Source organism: Microcaecilia unicolor, chromosome 6 (genome assembly GCF_901765095.1).
Source record: "Microcaecilia unicolor chromosome 6, aMicUni1.1, whole genome shotgun sequence".
Lineage (NCBI taxonomy): Eukaryota > Metazoa > Chordata > Amphibia > Gymnophiona > Siphonopidae > Microcaecilia > Microcaecilia unicolor.
In genome coordinates, this window is record NC_044036.1 from 149,304,889 (window position 1) to 149,322,548 (window position 17,660).

The following is a 17,660-nucleotide window of genomic DNA, read 5'->3' on the forward strand; positions in this document are numbered from 1 at the left end:
TAATTTATTAAGCTCTCCTCCCTCCCTTTCTATTAGAATGGGGAAAATTTGGGAAATCAGGATCAGTAACATACTTTCCGCAGTCTTTGATTTTTGTCAAGGTATTAGCCAGTGGCAAGGTATTTTCAATGATGCGTAGTATTACAGTGGTACTCTGTTACATTCTAACTGAACTGTCTGTACAGCCCTTTGGGTTGTACTTTCTTACAGCTCTTCACATTCATTGTACTGCAGCTATAAAATGTTGAATTGGGATGGTTTCAAAAAGCAGTCCATTGCTGTAGGGCTAGTTTTCAGGGATGCTGGAATTAACGTGGTTGAAAGATTTGTAGTTTACGTAAGATCCAAATTTATATTAATTTGATGGTTTGTAGTTTGCATAAGATAAAAATTCATATTAATTTGATGGTTGTGGTTATCTGAATTCTGTTACCGTTTTCATCTCCACCACCTCCCACAGGAGGGCATTCCAAGCATCCACCACTCTCTCCAGGAAGTACTTTTTCACGGAGAGAGTGGTGGATGTTTGGAATGCCCTCCCGCGGGAGGTGGTGGAGATGAAAACGGTAATAGAATTCAAAAATGCGTGGGATAAGCATAAAAAAAGAATCCTGTTCAGAAGGAAGGGATCCTCAGAAGTTTAGCAGAGATTGGGTGGCAGAGCCGGTGGGGGGGGTGGGGGGGGGAGCGGGGCTGGTGGTTGGGAGGCGGGGCTAGTGCTGGGCAGACTTCTACTGTCTGTGCCATGAGGATGGCAGATACTAATCAAGGTCAGGTATACACAAAAGGTAGCACATATGAGTTTATCTTGTTGGGCAGAGACTGGATGGACCGTGCGGGTCTTTCTCTGCCGTGATCTACTATGTTATCTGAAAAACAGATCTGTTATGCAGCCATCAAATGAGTGGAACTTCGCATAGCTGCATTTTTTTTTCTGTTTTATTTATTCAGTACTGCACATAGGCAGAACAAACATACAAACACTATTAGCAAGTAGAACATACAGAACATCAAATCACAAAAGAACAAAACAAAATTGGATGAACAGGATGCTGTACCCACTGAAGCCTAAACCTTTGGCAATAAACTTGGCTAAATTTTGTCATGAACCTTAATAAGAAAAAAGCAGCAAAAGTACAATTATTGTCATACTTGTAAGAGAAGATAGGCAAGATCTTGTTGCAGATCTAAATTGGTTTCTTTTCCAGAAGGCAGGGCCAGTGCAAGTGTATTGGGCACCCAAGCCTTCAGACTTGTCATCCTCCCCGAGATTACGATGATAAAAATAAAAATCACGATTATCCCAATACCACACATCCCAGAGTGGTCCTGTAAAAGTGCGTAATTGGACATTGAATTTATAAATATTAAACTGATCCTCTGCTATCCGGACAAATACACAAGAGAAGGACATTTTCTAAGAAGCCATTTATTCATGTAAATGGGCTGCTTTATAACTGTCCACCCTTCCTGCAGGTACAAGCAGGTCCTGATGATTTACTACCCTAAGCGATTGCCTAGTCTGTCCAATGGGTAACTGAAGCCTGGTAGAAAATGTTTTATTTTTTGAAATGCTGTCTTAAAACTGTGGATTACTCCACAAGATAATCTACGGTGATGCCCCAGGTTACATGATTGGTCTAATTGATCTGCCGGCCAGGAATAGTACCAGCTCATCTCGTACTTATATGAACCTTCATTATCCAAACTGCATTGGTCTTAAATATAAAACATTCTACACGTCCAGTTTCTCCTACTTGAGTACGCAGATGTGGAATGCATTACCTAAAAGTGTGAAAACGATACATGACCATCTAGAATTCAGGCGAAATTTAAAGACCTATCTATTTTGCAAGGCCTACCCCTACTGCTTCTGCTTAGCTGGCTCGACTCTGCACTGATTCAAAGGACATTGCTATTTGTTATTTCTTTGTCACGTATTTTACCCACTTGTCCCTACCTTCCCTGATCCTATTTCTAATTGTGTTTGTTAAACACCTGCTGTACTTGGCGTTCACCAATACGGTGTCTTGTAAGCCACATTGAGCCTGCTATTGTGTGGGAAAATGGGGGATACAAATGCTGCAAATAAATAAATAAATGCAGTATAGATTAATTAAGAACCAACAGCTTCTGCTGAACAGGTATGTACTAATTTTCTTGTCTGTCTCTCCTTTTTTTTTTTTTTTTTGAAACAGTGATCTGAGCCACAACAAGTTGACAGAGGTTGATCCTGCTGCCTTTGAGGGAATGCCTAACCTAAGAGAAGTGTAAGTATTTACCGTTCAACTGCAAATTTATTTTTCTGAGCAGAGTTCTGAAACCTCATGATGGTGGAATCCATAATCAGCAGGGGGGGATTTCTTAAAAGGCAAGCGCTATTCATTTAACTGGCATCAGCAAATGTGAAGAGTTAATAACATAGTCTAGTCTATCCAGTCTGCCCAACAAGATAAACTCCTAGCATAAGGTATGATATGACATGACATTGAACTGTACTACAATTAGCTAACATTGAATCATTCTTATCTGGCTACTTTATCACATTTTTATTATTGAATGCTTTTCATTACCCTTGCTCTTAAATACCTGAATTGTACTGTTATCTATTTTTCTACCAATTTATATTACGTATTCTCTATTCTTTAACTGGAATATTACTTTGTTTTTCTTATTCCGGAAATGGTGATCGCCACTACGGTATTTGCAAGCCACATTGAGCCTGAAAAGAAGTGGGAAAATGTGGGATATAAATGCAGAAAATAAATAAATATATATACTACATACACATACTTGATATTGATTTCTCCTTGCCATTTTCAGGGCACAGACCGTAGAAGTCTGCCTGGCGCTGGCTTTGCTTCTCAATTACTGGTGTTTGCCGTCTAATCACCTCTAAGCTTGTTTGGTTCTCTGCCTTCCATACAGGATTCCTTTATGTTTATCTCACAAATTTTATAATTCTTTAAGGCCCCCCTTTTACTAAGGCGTGCTCACGTTTTTAGCGCGTGCTAACATTGTGGGTGCGCTAAACGTTAGAGACACCCGTAGGAATGCATTGGCATCTCTAACGTTTAGTACGCCCACAATTTTAGCACGTGCTAAAAATGTGAGCGTGCCTTAGTAAAAGGGGGCCTTACTGTTTTCATCTCCACCACCTCCCACGGGAGGGCGTTTCAGGCATCTACTACCCTCTGTGTAAAAAAAAAAAAAAAAAAAAAAGTGCTTCCTGACGTTATTCCTTAGATGGCTCCGTTGCAATCTGAATTCATGTCCTCTAGTTCTACCACCTTCCTCCTCTGGAAAAGGTTTGTTTGTATAGTAATGCTTTTCAAATATTTGAATGTCTGGATCATATCAGCCCTGTCTCTCCTCATAGGTATTGTGGCGCAAACCCCGTACCATTTTTGTAGCTTTTCTCTAATCTGCTTTTTTTTTGTGTTATTAGAAAGATGTGGCCACTATACTTCAAGTGGGATTTCACCAACAACTTGTACAGGGGCAATATTCTCTTACTGTTGTGTTGATGCAGATTTGTTTTGCGCTCTCTTGATGAGAAGAGCTTGTCTTATTGTGAACTGCCTAGAAATCCTTCCTTAGATAATTTGTGTGGTATACAAAACAGAATTTCATAGCATCAACACCTCCTTTCTTCCATTGGTTATAGCCCTCTCTATGCAGCCTATCATCCTTCTGGCCATGGCTACTGCCTTGTTGCATTGTTTTGTCACACCCTCAGATATTATCACCCCAAGGTCCCTCTCCTGAGCTGTGCTTTATCAATCTATTGCTCCTCCTATCTTGTACATCATCTATGGATTTCTGCACCCCAAATGTATCACTGCACTTCTTCGCATTAAACTGTAACTGCCAGATCTTTGCCTATTCTTCTAATTTTTGGAGATCTGTTCTTATGGTTTCTACTCTCTCCAGGGTATCCACTCTATTGGTTATTTCTGTGTCATCTGCTAGGAGTAGCCTAGTGGTTAGTGCAGTGGACTTTGATCCTGGGGAACTGGGTTTGATTCCTACTACAGCTCCTTGTGACTCTGGACAAGTCACTAAAACCCTCCATTGCCCCAGGTACAAATTAAGTATCTGTATATACTATGTAAACTGCTTTGAATATAGTTGCAAAAATGACTGAAAGGTGGTATATCAAGTCCCATTCCACTTTCCTTCTAACCTTTTAGCAGTGTCTCTCACAAATATATTAAACAGAATGTGCCCTAGTACTGACCCCTGAGGCACTCCACTACTCACTTTCCTTTCCTCCTAGGGAATTCCATTTACCACCACCTTCTGTTTTCTGTCGGTCAACCAGTTTCCAATCCAGTTCACCACTTTGGATCCTAAGTTCAGCCCTCTCAACTTATTCGTCTTCTGTGAGGAACCATATCAAAGGCTTTGCTTAAATCCAAGTAGATTACATCTAGCGCATGTCCTATATAATATTGGCATACACTGATTATTATAAATTATCTCACGGGCACAGAGGAGTTCTTGTTTTTAATTGTTGTATAAAGTTGTAAGTGGTGATGCACCACATTGCAAAAAGAAAGTATGAGGAAGCATGGGAGCCAACCTTTCAAAATTATTGGGGGTGCTAAGCCCAGTGGAAATAGCTCCTCCCTGGACATATACAAGGAATTTTCTCAATATTGGGGGTGCTTAAGCACCCACAGCAACCACAAAGCTGGCTCCTATGTGAGGAAGAAGGACACATACGAACAAGGAAGTGACTAATTTCTTTGAACATGGGACATAAAGAGCAATTTCCTTCCACTTTGACCTTCTAATAGACTTTTCTGTTCCTCCAAAATTGTTGGATGGGGGTTTTGCAGGTAGAGTTTGGTGTCCTTGCTCAGTATCTTATTTTATTTCTTAAGTTTCTGTGGCTCAGTGCTTTGTTTAATTGTGGTTACTGTATTGCCTTTATAGCCAAGTAAATCGAAGTGATGTACAGACTAAATATAGGAAAAATAGAAAACAAAAAACCCCAAACTCATGGGGGATAGATAAACCAGAAATGTAAAAAAAAAAAAGAGAGGGTAGAAATGTAATGAGAACAAACTTGTATAGCCAGCAATCTAGAGGTCTGTGCTAGTCTTGAGCTCACATTCCATTCCAGTCTAACACCAGCACGAGCTGAGCTGTAAATATTTTTATACTCCGTGCCCCTGTCATTACTAGTTGAGGGCATAGGCTTTATTTGTTCAAAGTTTATGAAGGAAGAGTGACTTAATTTTAGCTTTGTTAATGTTTTTGTGTTTTGGTTTTTTTCTGGAAACATGGTCTTTATTCTCCAAATATCCTCCCCCTCTTCCCCCATCTATACTTATTTAATACATTCCTTTTCTTAATGGGCCATTTAGGAGAAGCACATGTTTTTTACTGGACCATGATATGTGCAATATCATCCCATTTGGAGACTGTACCCCTTGAGACCCAATTCTAATGAAGACTGTTGCTCCTGGCACGTATGTGCAGTTCTGTGTTAATCCCGAGTATCTTGATGGTCTGTTGCATTCATATCTTTGACTTGATGTCTTGAAATTTTTGGCAAACAATTCTTTCTATTTTTTTTTTATGTATGTACTTTGTCTTGCTTTCACTCATTACTTCCAAATGTAACCAGGAAGTATTCAGCATAGCTAGCCTGTAATAATACAAACTTTCTGCAGTGCCTTACAGGATGATATGGGCTCATTTTCAAAACAGAAAAGCATCCAAAAAGCAGCACAAAGCGTCAGTTTTGTTTGTAGGGTTTTTTTTTTTTTTTGGCTAACAGGCCCAAACTGCTATTTTTTAAACCTTTTTTTTTTTTTTAAAGACTGTTTTCTATGCAGTTCATGTGCATTGCGTCCAATTAACAAGGGTGTGTGTTGGGGATGGAATTTGGACGTTCCCAAAACGTGGACATTTTTCTGCCATAAGGGAGCAAAGCAAAAACATCTGCAGCTAAAAGTTAGATGTTTTGGTCTAGACCTATTTTAGTCGCAACTAAGACACAAAAAGGTGCCCTAAATCACCAAATGACCACAGGAGGGATTTAAGGCATGATCCCCTTACTCTCCCCCAGTGGTCACTAACACCCCCCCAAAAGGTATGAATAAAAAAAACAGTACATACTATGCAGTCCTATTAGAGCAGCAGGCAGGTCCCTGGAGTAGCCTAGTGGTTGGTGCAGTGGACTGTAGAGAAGGGGATCTAAGCCCATGTCCCACTGTTACATTTGTGGTGGGAAGTGTGAGCCCACCAAAAACCTACTGTACCCACATATAGGTGACACCTGCAGACATGCATTAGTGTATACTTGGATACAGTAGGCTTTGTGTTTTGGAGGGCTCACCATGTAATATAAAGGGGCATACCTGGGATCTTTATATGAAATCCAGTGCAGTGTCCCACTGCTCTGCTGGGGATGTCTGTGTGGCTAGTGTACTAAGAATGCTGCTTTTCCATACATGTCGATAGTTTTTTATTTTATTTTTTTTTGTGCATTTTTCACTTGGATGTCTTTTTTTTTTTTTTTTTTAATTTCAAAATGGTCCAAAAATAAAAAATACACACTGAACACAAAAACCATCTAGCAAATGGCCGTTTTCAAAACAAAAAGTTGCACGTTTTTCTGGTTTGAAAGGGTCCACATTCGCTCCTGGATTTTTGGACATTTTCCACAAAACGTCCAAAACTTGGGTTTAAACATTACATTGAAAATGCCCTGCTATATAAAAACTGAAATAAAGTAGACAGATAGTGACCTTTTCATTTCTAAAGGAAGAAGCTGGGCTGCTTGATTACAATGCCTCTTAAGTGAGGGCTATATCTATGCAAGCAGATAATAGGTGCCTAACTTTGCATTTGTGAGCCTAATTTAGCAGGTGCTTAAAAAGTGAGCAGGGCTAGGGGAAACAGTTAAGTGTTTAGGACTGACGCCCAGTACTATATTTCTATCTTAGGTTAGTGACTAGCACAAAGCTTCTCAACTTAAGTCACACCTATCCAGTGAAGTTTTCAGGATTATCATTAGGGGAGGTTTGCATAAAATGGGTGTCCAGAATATGATGTTTACAGCTATTAATAAATATGAGATGATCTTAGGCGTATAGCCTTGGGTGGGCCATGATATCACCAATTTGGAGACAGGCCTACTCGGTCAGTGGAAGTGACATGGGCCACTGAGAAGAGAACTGGCAGTTTCCACAGTTGCCTGGTGCCTACTTTAACCTGAGGCCCCACCAAAAAATCAATTCTGGTTATGCTGCTCAGTAATCTTGAAGACTTGACTGGCTAGGCTTTTCTACTGGAGAGGACTGAGAATCACTGGACCAGCAGGCCTGAAGCTGGGCACCCATCCTGTTTAGAAGGAATGGATTTATGGAATCTTAGCGGAGATTGGGTGGCGACGCCGGTATGTGGGGAGTAAAACGGGTGCAGAGCGGACTTCTTGCCCTGATTGTGACTGAATAGATATGGATGGGCTGGAGTGTAAATTTTAAGGGGCTTCGACGTTAGCCTCATAACTTTTATATTTCAACTTTTTTTATTGAGATCAAAAGATAAACAACCTCGAATTACAATCTTAGCAAGTATATACATTCATATCTTCAAGTTATACAACAACTCAACGTCCAGATCCATTCTCATATTTTTGAACCTTCTCAATTTCCCCCCCCCCTTATCCCCCCTTCCCCCCCCCCCCCCCTGTTTTATCTCATATTGGTTCTCTACATAAACATCAAAACCTTTACCCCCTATATTCATAATTTGTTAAGGATTAGGCTTCTCCCCTGATGTGATAACTTGGCTAAATAAGGATTCCACAGCTTCAAAAATCGGGTTTTACGTTTAAATGAGCCTCTAACCTCTTGTGCTTCCCATGTAAGTACTTGATGTATTTGGTTACGCCAATGCCAGAATTCTGGTGCATCCGATGAAGTCCACTGTTGCATTATACATTTTCTTGCAATCAAACATAACTTACGGCACAACAGCACCTCTCCTGCTTTGAGCCTCCCAAAGGAGCCTGGGCAATCAAGCACCACTTGAATAGGTGTCCCCTGAACATAGCTTGACGTCAAAAGGGAGAGGAAAGCTGTCACCCTCCTCCAAAAACATCTTATAACCAGACATTCCCAGAGCCCATGGTATAGAGAATTATCAGCAGCTTTACACTTCAGGCAGGTAGGTGTTTCAATTCCCCCCGCCCGAAATAGCTGGACCTGCGAAAAGTAGGCCCTGTGGACAATTCTATATGCACATCCTCGATAACCTGCCCCGCTAATTAATTGGGGAATACCCTTAAGATGAGCTGCAATATCCCAACAGGCAAGATCACATCCCACATCCAACTCCCATCTTCTCTTAAGCTGGGCCAGCTCCTTCCCAGGTGCCAATGTCCAAATTTTCTGCTGTAACTTGGATATGGCTGGCGCTTCCTCTGAAATTTCTGTTAATAAATCCTGTATTTTCTCTCCCAATTTAAACTTAAGTGCTTCTTTGTCAAGAGAGTGAACATAGTGTTTCAGCTGACAGTAAGCAAAATTGTCTCCCCAGCGAATTGATTCCCGCGGAATCAGCATGTCCAGAGCTCTAGGCTCCCCTGTCTGATCTACCACTGTTCCCAAGTTATGGAGACCTTGTGTCTCCCACCGCCTGAACACCAAATTCTCTTGTCCAGGTCTAAACATTGGGTTCCCCCTTATTGTTAGAAGTTCTGTTACCCTCGGGTCACCTCCCAGTTGTTTACCCAGGAATCTCCACGCTTCCCGTACGGGGCTCAGCAATACTGATTTTCTCATCAACTGAGGCAAAGACTTGTTATCCCCTTGCAATAATGACACCAGCTGATATGGTTTAAATAGTTCTTTTTCTATTTCCAAAGGTGTGTGATAATCCGAGTTATAGATCCAATCACGGACATGTCTCAAATTGCATGCCAGATTATAATATTTAATATTGGACAAGCCTATTCCTCCCTGATTCCACCCCCCCAGTAACAATGACATTCGCACCTTTGCCTTCTTATATGCCCAACAGAACTTCGTCACTATACGGTAAAACATCCTTACAACTTTCTGTAACAACTGTAAAGGCAAAGTTTGCATTACATATAACCACCTGGGGAGAATTACCATGCGAATTAGACATATGCGCCCTGATAATGACAATGTCAGTCCTTTCCAGGCTTCCAGTTGATGTTTTATTTTGTCTAACAGCCACTGCACATTTGTTCTATAAAGCCCCTTTGTCCTTGGTGTTAAATAAATGCCCAGGTAGCGAAATGATTCCTCCACCCATTTCAGTGGAAATTGTCCCCTCCATGTTCTACGAGTATCTGCTGTTATGGCCATCGCTTCCGACTTGTCGTAATTCAATTTGAACCCAGAGTATGCCCCAAATTCTGAAAAAACTTCCAGAAGATCACCTAATGACTCCTGTGGGTTTGTTAACAGTACCAACAAATCATCAGCGAAAGCCGCTACCTTAAATTCCTGTTCTCCAAGCCGCACTCCCCTAATTGTGGAACATTGATTTATATCTCGGATTAATGGGTCCATATATAATGCGAAGAGTAAGGGCGACAGCGGACATCCCTGCCGAGTCCCTCTCTTAATTTCAAATTCCTCAGAAAACATTCCATTCACCCACATCTTAGCTTTTGGTGATTCATACAATGCCGCTATCGCCCTCACAAACCAGCCTTGAATCCCATATTTGTCCAAGATAGAGAATAGAAAAGGCCACTCCACCCGATCGAATGCCTTTTCGGCATCGAAGCTAATCATAATAGACGATTCACCCCCAACCTCCAGGCGTTCCAGGGATGCTAGAATACACCTAAGATTTCGTGCCACTGATCTTCCCCTGAACAAACCCCACCTGAGCTTCGTGGATAATGCCCGGGAGAACACGTCGTAGTCTGTTCGCCAATATCTTAGCAAATAGTTTAACTTCTTGGTTGAGAAGTGAAATAGGTCTATACGAGGTTACTAAGGTGTGGTCCCTTTTAGGTTTGGGCAAAACTATTATCTGGGCTTGGTTAAGGTGTCCCGGCAAATGATCTTGGTCTACCCAGGCATTAAATGCCTGAGTTAAATACGGTACTATCGAGTCACCTAGCAGTTTGTAAAATTCTGCTTTAAACCCGTCTGGGCCCGGAGACTTACCCAATTTACTGCACCCTATTGCCCAGCTTACTTCATCACAACTAATAGGCGCGTTCAGAATTTTTCGTTCTTTCAGTTGAATTTTAGGGGTTAAGACATTATCCAGATAAAGCTCTGCGCTTAGACCTCTCTCCTCTCCCGAGCCATACAGTGATTGAAAAAAATTTTGAAAAACTTCTCTTATCTCTTTATCTGTGTGGAGTAATCTTCCCCCCTCATTCCTAATAGTTAAAATGTGTCTAGAAGATCGTTTAGCTGCTATTAGCCTTGCCAGCATCTTACCACCTTTGTTTCCTTGTTTATAAAGTTGAAATTTATAATACATTTGTGATTTTACCGCCCGGTCATGGAGTAAGGCGTTCAGAGTTGTCTGGACTGCTAGGATGTCTTGTCTGATTTTGGGGGTTGGTTTTTTCCCAAATTGTTTTCGTAAGCTCAATAATTTTTTCTCCAAGCGTATGATTTCTTTATCCCTGACTTTCTTATAATGGCTTACATAACTTATAATGTCTCCTCGCATTACTGCTTTCCCAGCCTCCCAAAAGAGTACTGAATTATCTTTTGCCCCTTCATTGAAGTGTGAATATTCTTCCCACTTACTCACTAAGAACTCCTTAAATTTCCCAACAGTATATAGATAGCTAGGGAAGGACCAGTTTTTTTGCACCCCCTCTTGACTCCCCAAGTTCCAGGTCAACCAGACCGTCGCGTGGTCTGAGATTATACAGGGGCCTATCTCAGCTTCTCCTACGTCCGAAAAGAGCTCTCTCGAGATTAACAGATAATCGATCCTGGAGTGAGTACCATGAGCTCTGGACTGATGAGTATATTCCTTTTCCAAAGGATGTAGTACTCGCCAAACGTCTATAAGGTTAAGTATAGAACAAAAGTCTGGCAAGCCCTTCGATGTTTGTGTCCCTCGGCCCTGCATAGGATTAGACCTATCCAATTGCATATCCCATGTCATATTAAAATCACCCCCTAGCACCAACGGAACAGGGTCTACCTGGGTTAGTATTGATATTAATTTCTTATAAAATTTGATGTCAAGTTGATTAGGGGCATATATACTTCCCAGATTCACCTGCTTTCTGGCTATTACCGCCTTACAGAAAATAAAACGACCGTCCGGGTCTTTTATGATGTTCGTGAGTTGCATTGCCACCCCCTTTCGGATGAGAATTGCCACTCCTCCTTTACGTCCCACTGCCGCTGAAGATATACATTCCCCTACCCACCACTTCGCCAACTTGGCATGTTCACTCTCTGACAAATGTGTTTCTTGTAAAAATACTATATCAGCTCTGATTCGTTGTAAGTAATGCAATATTTTTGATCTTTTTATGGGGGAGTGAATACCCCCCACATTCCATGTGATTATCTTAGTCATTTTTCTTTGCATTTATTGTATGTTGTCCACCAGTTAATTACCCTATTATCTGAGAGGAGCCAGCCCAGCCTCTGACCCCCCTTGTGTAGACCAATAGTTCTCATCCAAGCCCACACATCATTTTGAGTAGTTATCCCAAGTAATTGAGCCCTCATCCTTAATATTAATGCCCATACGCTTATTTCCCCTCCCCCCTGTGTCCCTCCCTTCCCTATCCCTTTCCCCTCTATCCCACCCAATACCATCTTCCCGAACCCCTTCTTACCCCCAAGATCCCTCCCTAGGGTCGAGTCACTTTATACGCTACCCCCTCAATCTCAAATCAGGCCTATTAACATAATTGTTTTACAGGTTTTATTAATATCCCTTATGATATCTTATTTATTTAACCCTGCCCCTTTCCATTTCTCCAAAACCCTCCCACCTTAACGGTCAACTTCTATTTCCCCCTATTAAACCCCCATTTAAAAGAACAAGTAATAATAGGCATATCAAACAAACATGAATTCTTTCAATCATATATATAGTCTATATAAGGAGATGAATAATTCTTCTTATCACCAGTCCCCTCATATCAACAAGTAAGTCCAAATTTCAACCATACTGCTTTATTCCTTCTGGTTGTAAGTTTCCACGTTCAACTGCACACAGAAAAGAAAGGGGGGAAGGAAATATACACCAAATCAAACCTTCTTCCACGCTCCTTTCGCGTATATCAGGTAACCTTTGTTTCCCTATTACTGCTTCCAATCAGGAGCTCAGCGATTAGGGTCCAACTGCCGCACAAATTGCTGCGCATCTTCAACGGATGAGTATGTGTTCGTTGATGATTGATAAGTAATCTGCAGTTTTGCCGGGTACATCAATGCAAACCTGATTTTTCTTTTCACCAACTCAGCGCAAATCGGCGAAAATAATTTCCTTTGCGCCGACACCCCCGCCGAATAATCCTGGAAACATAGGATTTTTTGAGTTCCACAATTCAACTCTTTCCCAGAGCGCAGAGCTTGTAGTATCGCCGTTTTGTGCGCAAAATTAAGGATTTTGCAGATGACCACTCTGGGCCTTGTGGAGTTCGCCTGCTTTATGCCCAACCGATGGGCCCGTTCGATTCTCAAGGGGCCCAGCTCCATCGGCAACTCCAGCTCCTTGTTCAGCCACACTTCCAGGTATCTTTTCAAATCATGATCTCCTTGATTTTCTGGTATGCCTACCAGCCTTAAGTTGTTTCTTCTGGATCTGTTCTCCAGATCCTCGATTTTATCAGCATAAGAGTCCACCAGTTTTTGTAATTTTGTTTGAGCCTCCTCAACTTTCTCCATGCGGTCTTCTAGTTCGCCTGTTCGGCGCTGGAAATTCGCCATGTCTTCTCCAATCTGTGTAACATTATTATTAAGAGCTTCCAGCTTTGCTGTTAATGAGCCCAATTTTTTCTCCAGTATCGTTTCCATAGCAGTGGTAACCTCTTCTACAATTTCGGCGGCCCACGCGGATCCCACCTGTGAAGCCGCCGGGCTCGCCGGGGCCGCCATCTTGTCGTCCGCCAATCTGCTTTTCTCTTTGTCTTTACGCAGATTTTTAGCCGCCATCGCGGAGAAGTATGGTGTTTAAAGTTGGGGCTTTGCCTCCTGTGGTGGTTCGCCGATTTTCTGGGTAATTGCAGTCACTTTTTCGGGATATTTTATGCTGATTCGGCTATGAGGGAGCAGGAGCGAAGCCGTTAGCGTCCGCTCCTCTGCATAGCGTCACGTGACTCCCGCCTCATAACTTTTAATACAGGAACAGTGCTGGGCAGACTTTTATGGTCTATGCCCTGAGAAAGGCAGGGACAAATCAAACTCGGGTATACATATAAAGTATCACATACCATGTACAATGAGTTTATCTTGTTGGGCAGACTGTATGGACCGTTCAGGTCTTTATCTGCCGTCATTTACTATGTTATGTCCTGGATTAATAAATTAACAGTGCTTATCTTCTTTTGTTTGCACACTTTCTCCAGCACTGTGGGTGATGTATTGCTACACACTACAGAAACTGGGACTTAGATTTCTGATTGTTTAATGCCCAGGCTCTCTAATGAATGCAGCCGTTCCATGGCAGGCCCCTTTGCATTCATCATGGCTTTAAAGAGAATCTAAAGGAATGTCAGACATCTCTAGCATAGTCTACAAGACACTGTAGCAGATCGGACCAAGGTGGCTGTAGGGGTGGAACAGGATTTTTGAAAGGCTTTCTATCAGGACTGATACTGCTGCTGCACAGTTTGTATGTAAGAGCACTCGTACTGGATTCTGCTTAGACCTCTTTCACTGAAATAGAGGAATTAATATTGAGGAATAATGTGAATGAGGCAAAATTGACAATTTTGTAGAAAACTTAGAAACTGTGATGGAGATTGGAATTGTTCTGTAGGCTTTTCTGATGCTGGCACTGGCATGGCAGTAATTGCTTCAACATGGTAGGAAAACCGCCCCCCCCCCCAAAAAAAAAAAAAAAAACAAAAACTGGGTGGCCAAGAAATTAGTTAATTTTCAAGCAGCTGCATATGAGAATTCTAAAGTAATTGTTTAATTCACCACACGAGTGAGGGCTTTTTAAATTGAGAAAGGACTTGTCATATGGGACAGATCTGCTTTCACTCTGGAAGACACTTCTAATATTAGGTCACTGAAACAGACATTACTGCATTTAAAAGGGCTGTAATGCCAAAACAGGGAAAAGTCATCACTAACTGCATTCAGTTTAGAAAGTAAGGCAAAATATGTACCATCTCTGGAAAAAAAAGTGACTAAAGTAGCAGATCCAAGAAGTGGGAAATGGTTAATTTTTGAAATCATGGGTCCATAAGCAGTCGGTGAAAGTTACATGCTTGAACTTCTGTTAACATTTTATTTTTTTCACATAAATGGATGGGGTTTGGGCTATTGTATTACAAATTGTTTGCTCTAACAGAATTCATTAAATCCTCACTTTTTTGTTTTGTTTCTGGTAATGTGGAGGTGTATTTCCAAAGCGCTTAGACTTACAAAGTTACAGAGTTCCATAGGTTTGCTTGTAAGTCTGTGCTTTGAAAATGAGCCCCTTAGTCACCTTTTCCCCAGAGTTGGTCACATAACTGGAAAAAGATTGGAAAGATGTAGACCTGGATTTAAAGTACATTCTTAGAACTGTCTTTAAAAATTGTGAGTTCAGCTTGGAAATTGGATATGTGGTGATATTGTATAAAAAGTCTTCCTAAATAATCATTCGACTTCAAGTTTAAAAAAAAACATCTGAAAGACCCTGAATGAAGTATGTGTGGGGAGTTTTTTTTGTTTGTTTGTTTTTTTCGGTCAAAGCAATTTACCTTGGTGAATGGCTTGTTTGAGAATTTTCGTTCTTCTTTCTGGATGCAACTACTGTCTTCTCATAGTCTGCATACTTCTAGCTGGGTTAAAAGGAGTCATTCCAGAGACTAACATTACATGTTTTCTCATCGCTTGGAATACGGTGTTCAAAAAGAAACAATGCGAATTGGTTGCAATGTTGCGTGGACTAAAAGGGCCCTTGTACATTGAAAATCATACGAGTTATTTAAAATTGCTTCTAAAATAGTCTTTATATATAAAATGTAGTTCAAATACTCTGGTGTTTGTGCTTATAAGAGCTGACAAAATGCCAGTGAAGTGAAGCTTCTGGCTGACCTCAGTCAGCATATGTTGAATGTTTTGTTTGTTGCAGGAGTAAGCTTGGGTGGGTGTGTGTGTGTGTGACATGTGTGAACCTGGAAATGTTCACAGTGGGGAGAGGAAGTATCAGGGACACATTTGAGTGATCACATCAGAGACATATCAGAGGGGTGGCAGTGATTTCAGGCAGAGCTAGTATTACTGCTCCTGTTTGTAGGTGGGAGCCCTGGGTGATGTGGTGGGTATTCTGAGGCAGGTCTAGGGTGCCTGGGGAAATTGGGGATTTTACTCTAAATGTATCACTACAGAGCACAGGGATCATTCTGAAGAGTTCGCCAGTCTTTCAGATTCAGGATTCCTTCTCTTTCCAGCCTTTCATTCTATATTTTCACCATGTGAATCATTCCTTGGCTTTGGTTCAAAGGATCCTGGCCTTTGGTGGCTTGATATTTTGCTGCTCTAGACTGCTTTCTTGAGATCCTACCCCGCTCTCCTGTTGTAATTCATTGTTTGCTTTTTTTTTCTAGCCCTCCAAGTGAGTAAATGAGATTCTTACCCTCAGTCTATGTGCAAAGCTCTGCTTTCATTTTTCCCCTTGTTTGTAAAACATTACACTTACCGTGTCCAATTTTGCCCCTGCGTCTCACGCCACCTTTTCTGTATTTCCTGACCATTGTCTACTAGTTAGTATGTATATTCCATTACAACTCTTAGGTTGATTTGCTAAAGCATGGAAACTGGCACAATAGCACTGATGGTGATTTTTGCAGTTAACTTTTAGTGCTGTTTAAAATATTTTTGAAATAAAGCATGCAAGAAAAAACTGTATAAAGATGCACAGCATCAGATATAGTAACTAAGCATCAAATAGTATAGACAAAATTTTCCAAAGTGCATGATACAATGAACCTTCAGAGCAGACAGTGTGGATGTGGGAGATGACTCGTGCCAAAAGAAATGCTAGGGAAGCACTGAACACCACCCCAGAAAGTTGGATGTTTTGGAAGAGGCTCAAGACGGGGAAGAGCAGGTGGTGCTATGTGCAATGCATGAGCTGCATAAAGTGAGGTCTAGCTTTCCACGTTTTATGAGCTGCCTATTAATTAATTAATTTATTTGTTGCATTTGTATCCCACATTTTCCCACCTGTTTGCAGGCTCAGTGTGGCTTAGTGTTCCGCCATGGCAATCGCCGTAGCAGAGTAAAGATAACAATTAATAATTACATTAGAACATGAGTAACATAGTGGGATAAAGCATTAGGTATAATGAGATCAAAGATGTAATAATAGTTAAAGCACAGTGCTTATGCTGTGTATTGGAAAGAGACGTATATGTGACTACATATATGCTCAGAAAGGAGATCCTTCATCAAAGCGTTCTAAATATAATACATATATGACACGTGAGACACAAAGTGAAAAGGCTACATTTAAGTGTTTGTATGAGACTAGAGCTCTTGGTAATCAGTGCAGAGCACTCACAGGTGCTACAAGTATGTTAGAACTATAAGCAATATATACACAGACATGTCTGAACTGCTTTAGCACTTGTACATCACTGCCATGCTGTAACATCCTAGGACTCAATTGCCATTTTTATATTTATTAACCTCGCAATGTGCTCAGGTATTCACAGATGTTCATAGTGTGGTAACAAAAAGCCCATATCCCATTCAAAAACATCATGAGATTGTTCAATAATGGTTCCAATCCATAAAACTTATCTGAAATAATAAGACACGTTAAGTTGTTGGCTCCTGAGGAAGTAGTGAAATGAGGCACCTCATTAAGCTGTGGAACATTAATCTGCGTTGATTTGAAGAATGTTGAACTGTGGATTATTAATTTGTGTTGATTTGAAGAATGTTGAGCTTCTAGATTATTTCAGGTAAGTTTTGTGGATTGTTCAATAACAGTTCAATGATAAGTTCCAATGTCATGAATTTTTGTTTTTGAATGGGATATAGGTTTTGTATCTCACATTTTGAATATGTATTACATTTAGAGAGCTTTGAAGAAGTACTCTTTATAGACTCTCTAGCTGGAATTTGAGTATATTTAGAAAGGAGATCCAGCATGTTGGAGAGCAGTTGGCCATGATTTCTGGCTGTTGCAGGGTGCTGCAGTGGTTACTTTATCTGAATCCCTTAGCGGATCTGAAGGCACACCAGTGTGTCATAGCTGACAGGTTGGGTATAGAGAACTGAAATCTTTGTAGGTTGTTATATTAAAGGATTAATTAAGCAGATGAGGTACATGACTACATAGGTCTTTTGAAATGGTACCTGATGAAGCAGTCTGTGTGGTCTTAAGAGCTCATGTGCTTCATATTTTTGTTGGTGTTTTTAAAAAGCTTCACTGCTTGTAAAGACTTTCTTTAACTGCTCAAACAATTTGAGGATGTTCTGCAAGATCACTTAGTTTCT

The 17,660-nt window shown here is 40.9% G+C and overlaps 1 protein-coding gene across 3 annotated transcripts in view; it reads left to right on the forward strand.

Annotated features, from left to right (window-relative positions):
• Positions 1–17,660, forward strand: part of LRIG1 (leucine rich repeats and immunoglobulin like domains 1) — a 216,347-nt gene that overhangs the window by 75,650 nt on the left and 123,037 nt on the right. For all 3 annotated transcript variants that reach the window (XM_030205936.1, XM_030205938.1, XM_030205937.1), the window contains exon 2: positions 2,199–2,270. In XM_030205936.1, the coding sequence (XP_030061796.1) occupies positions 2,199–2,270 (72 nt within the window). The remainder of the gene's footprint in view (positions 1–2,198; positions 2,271–17,660) is intronic.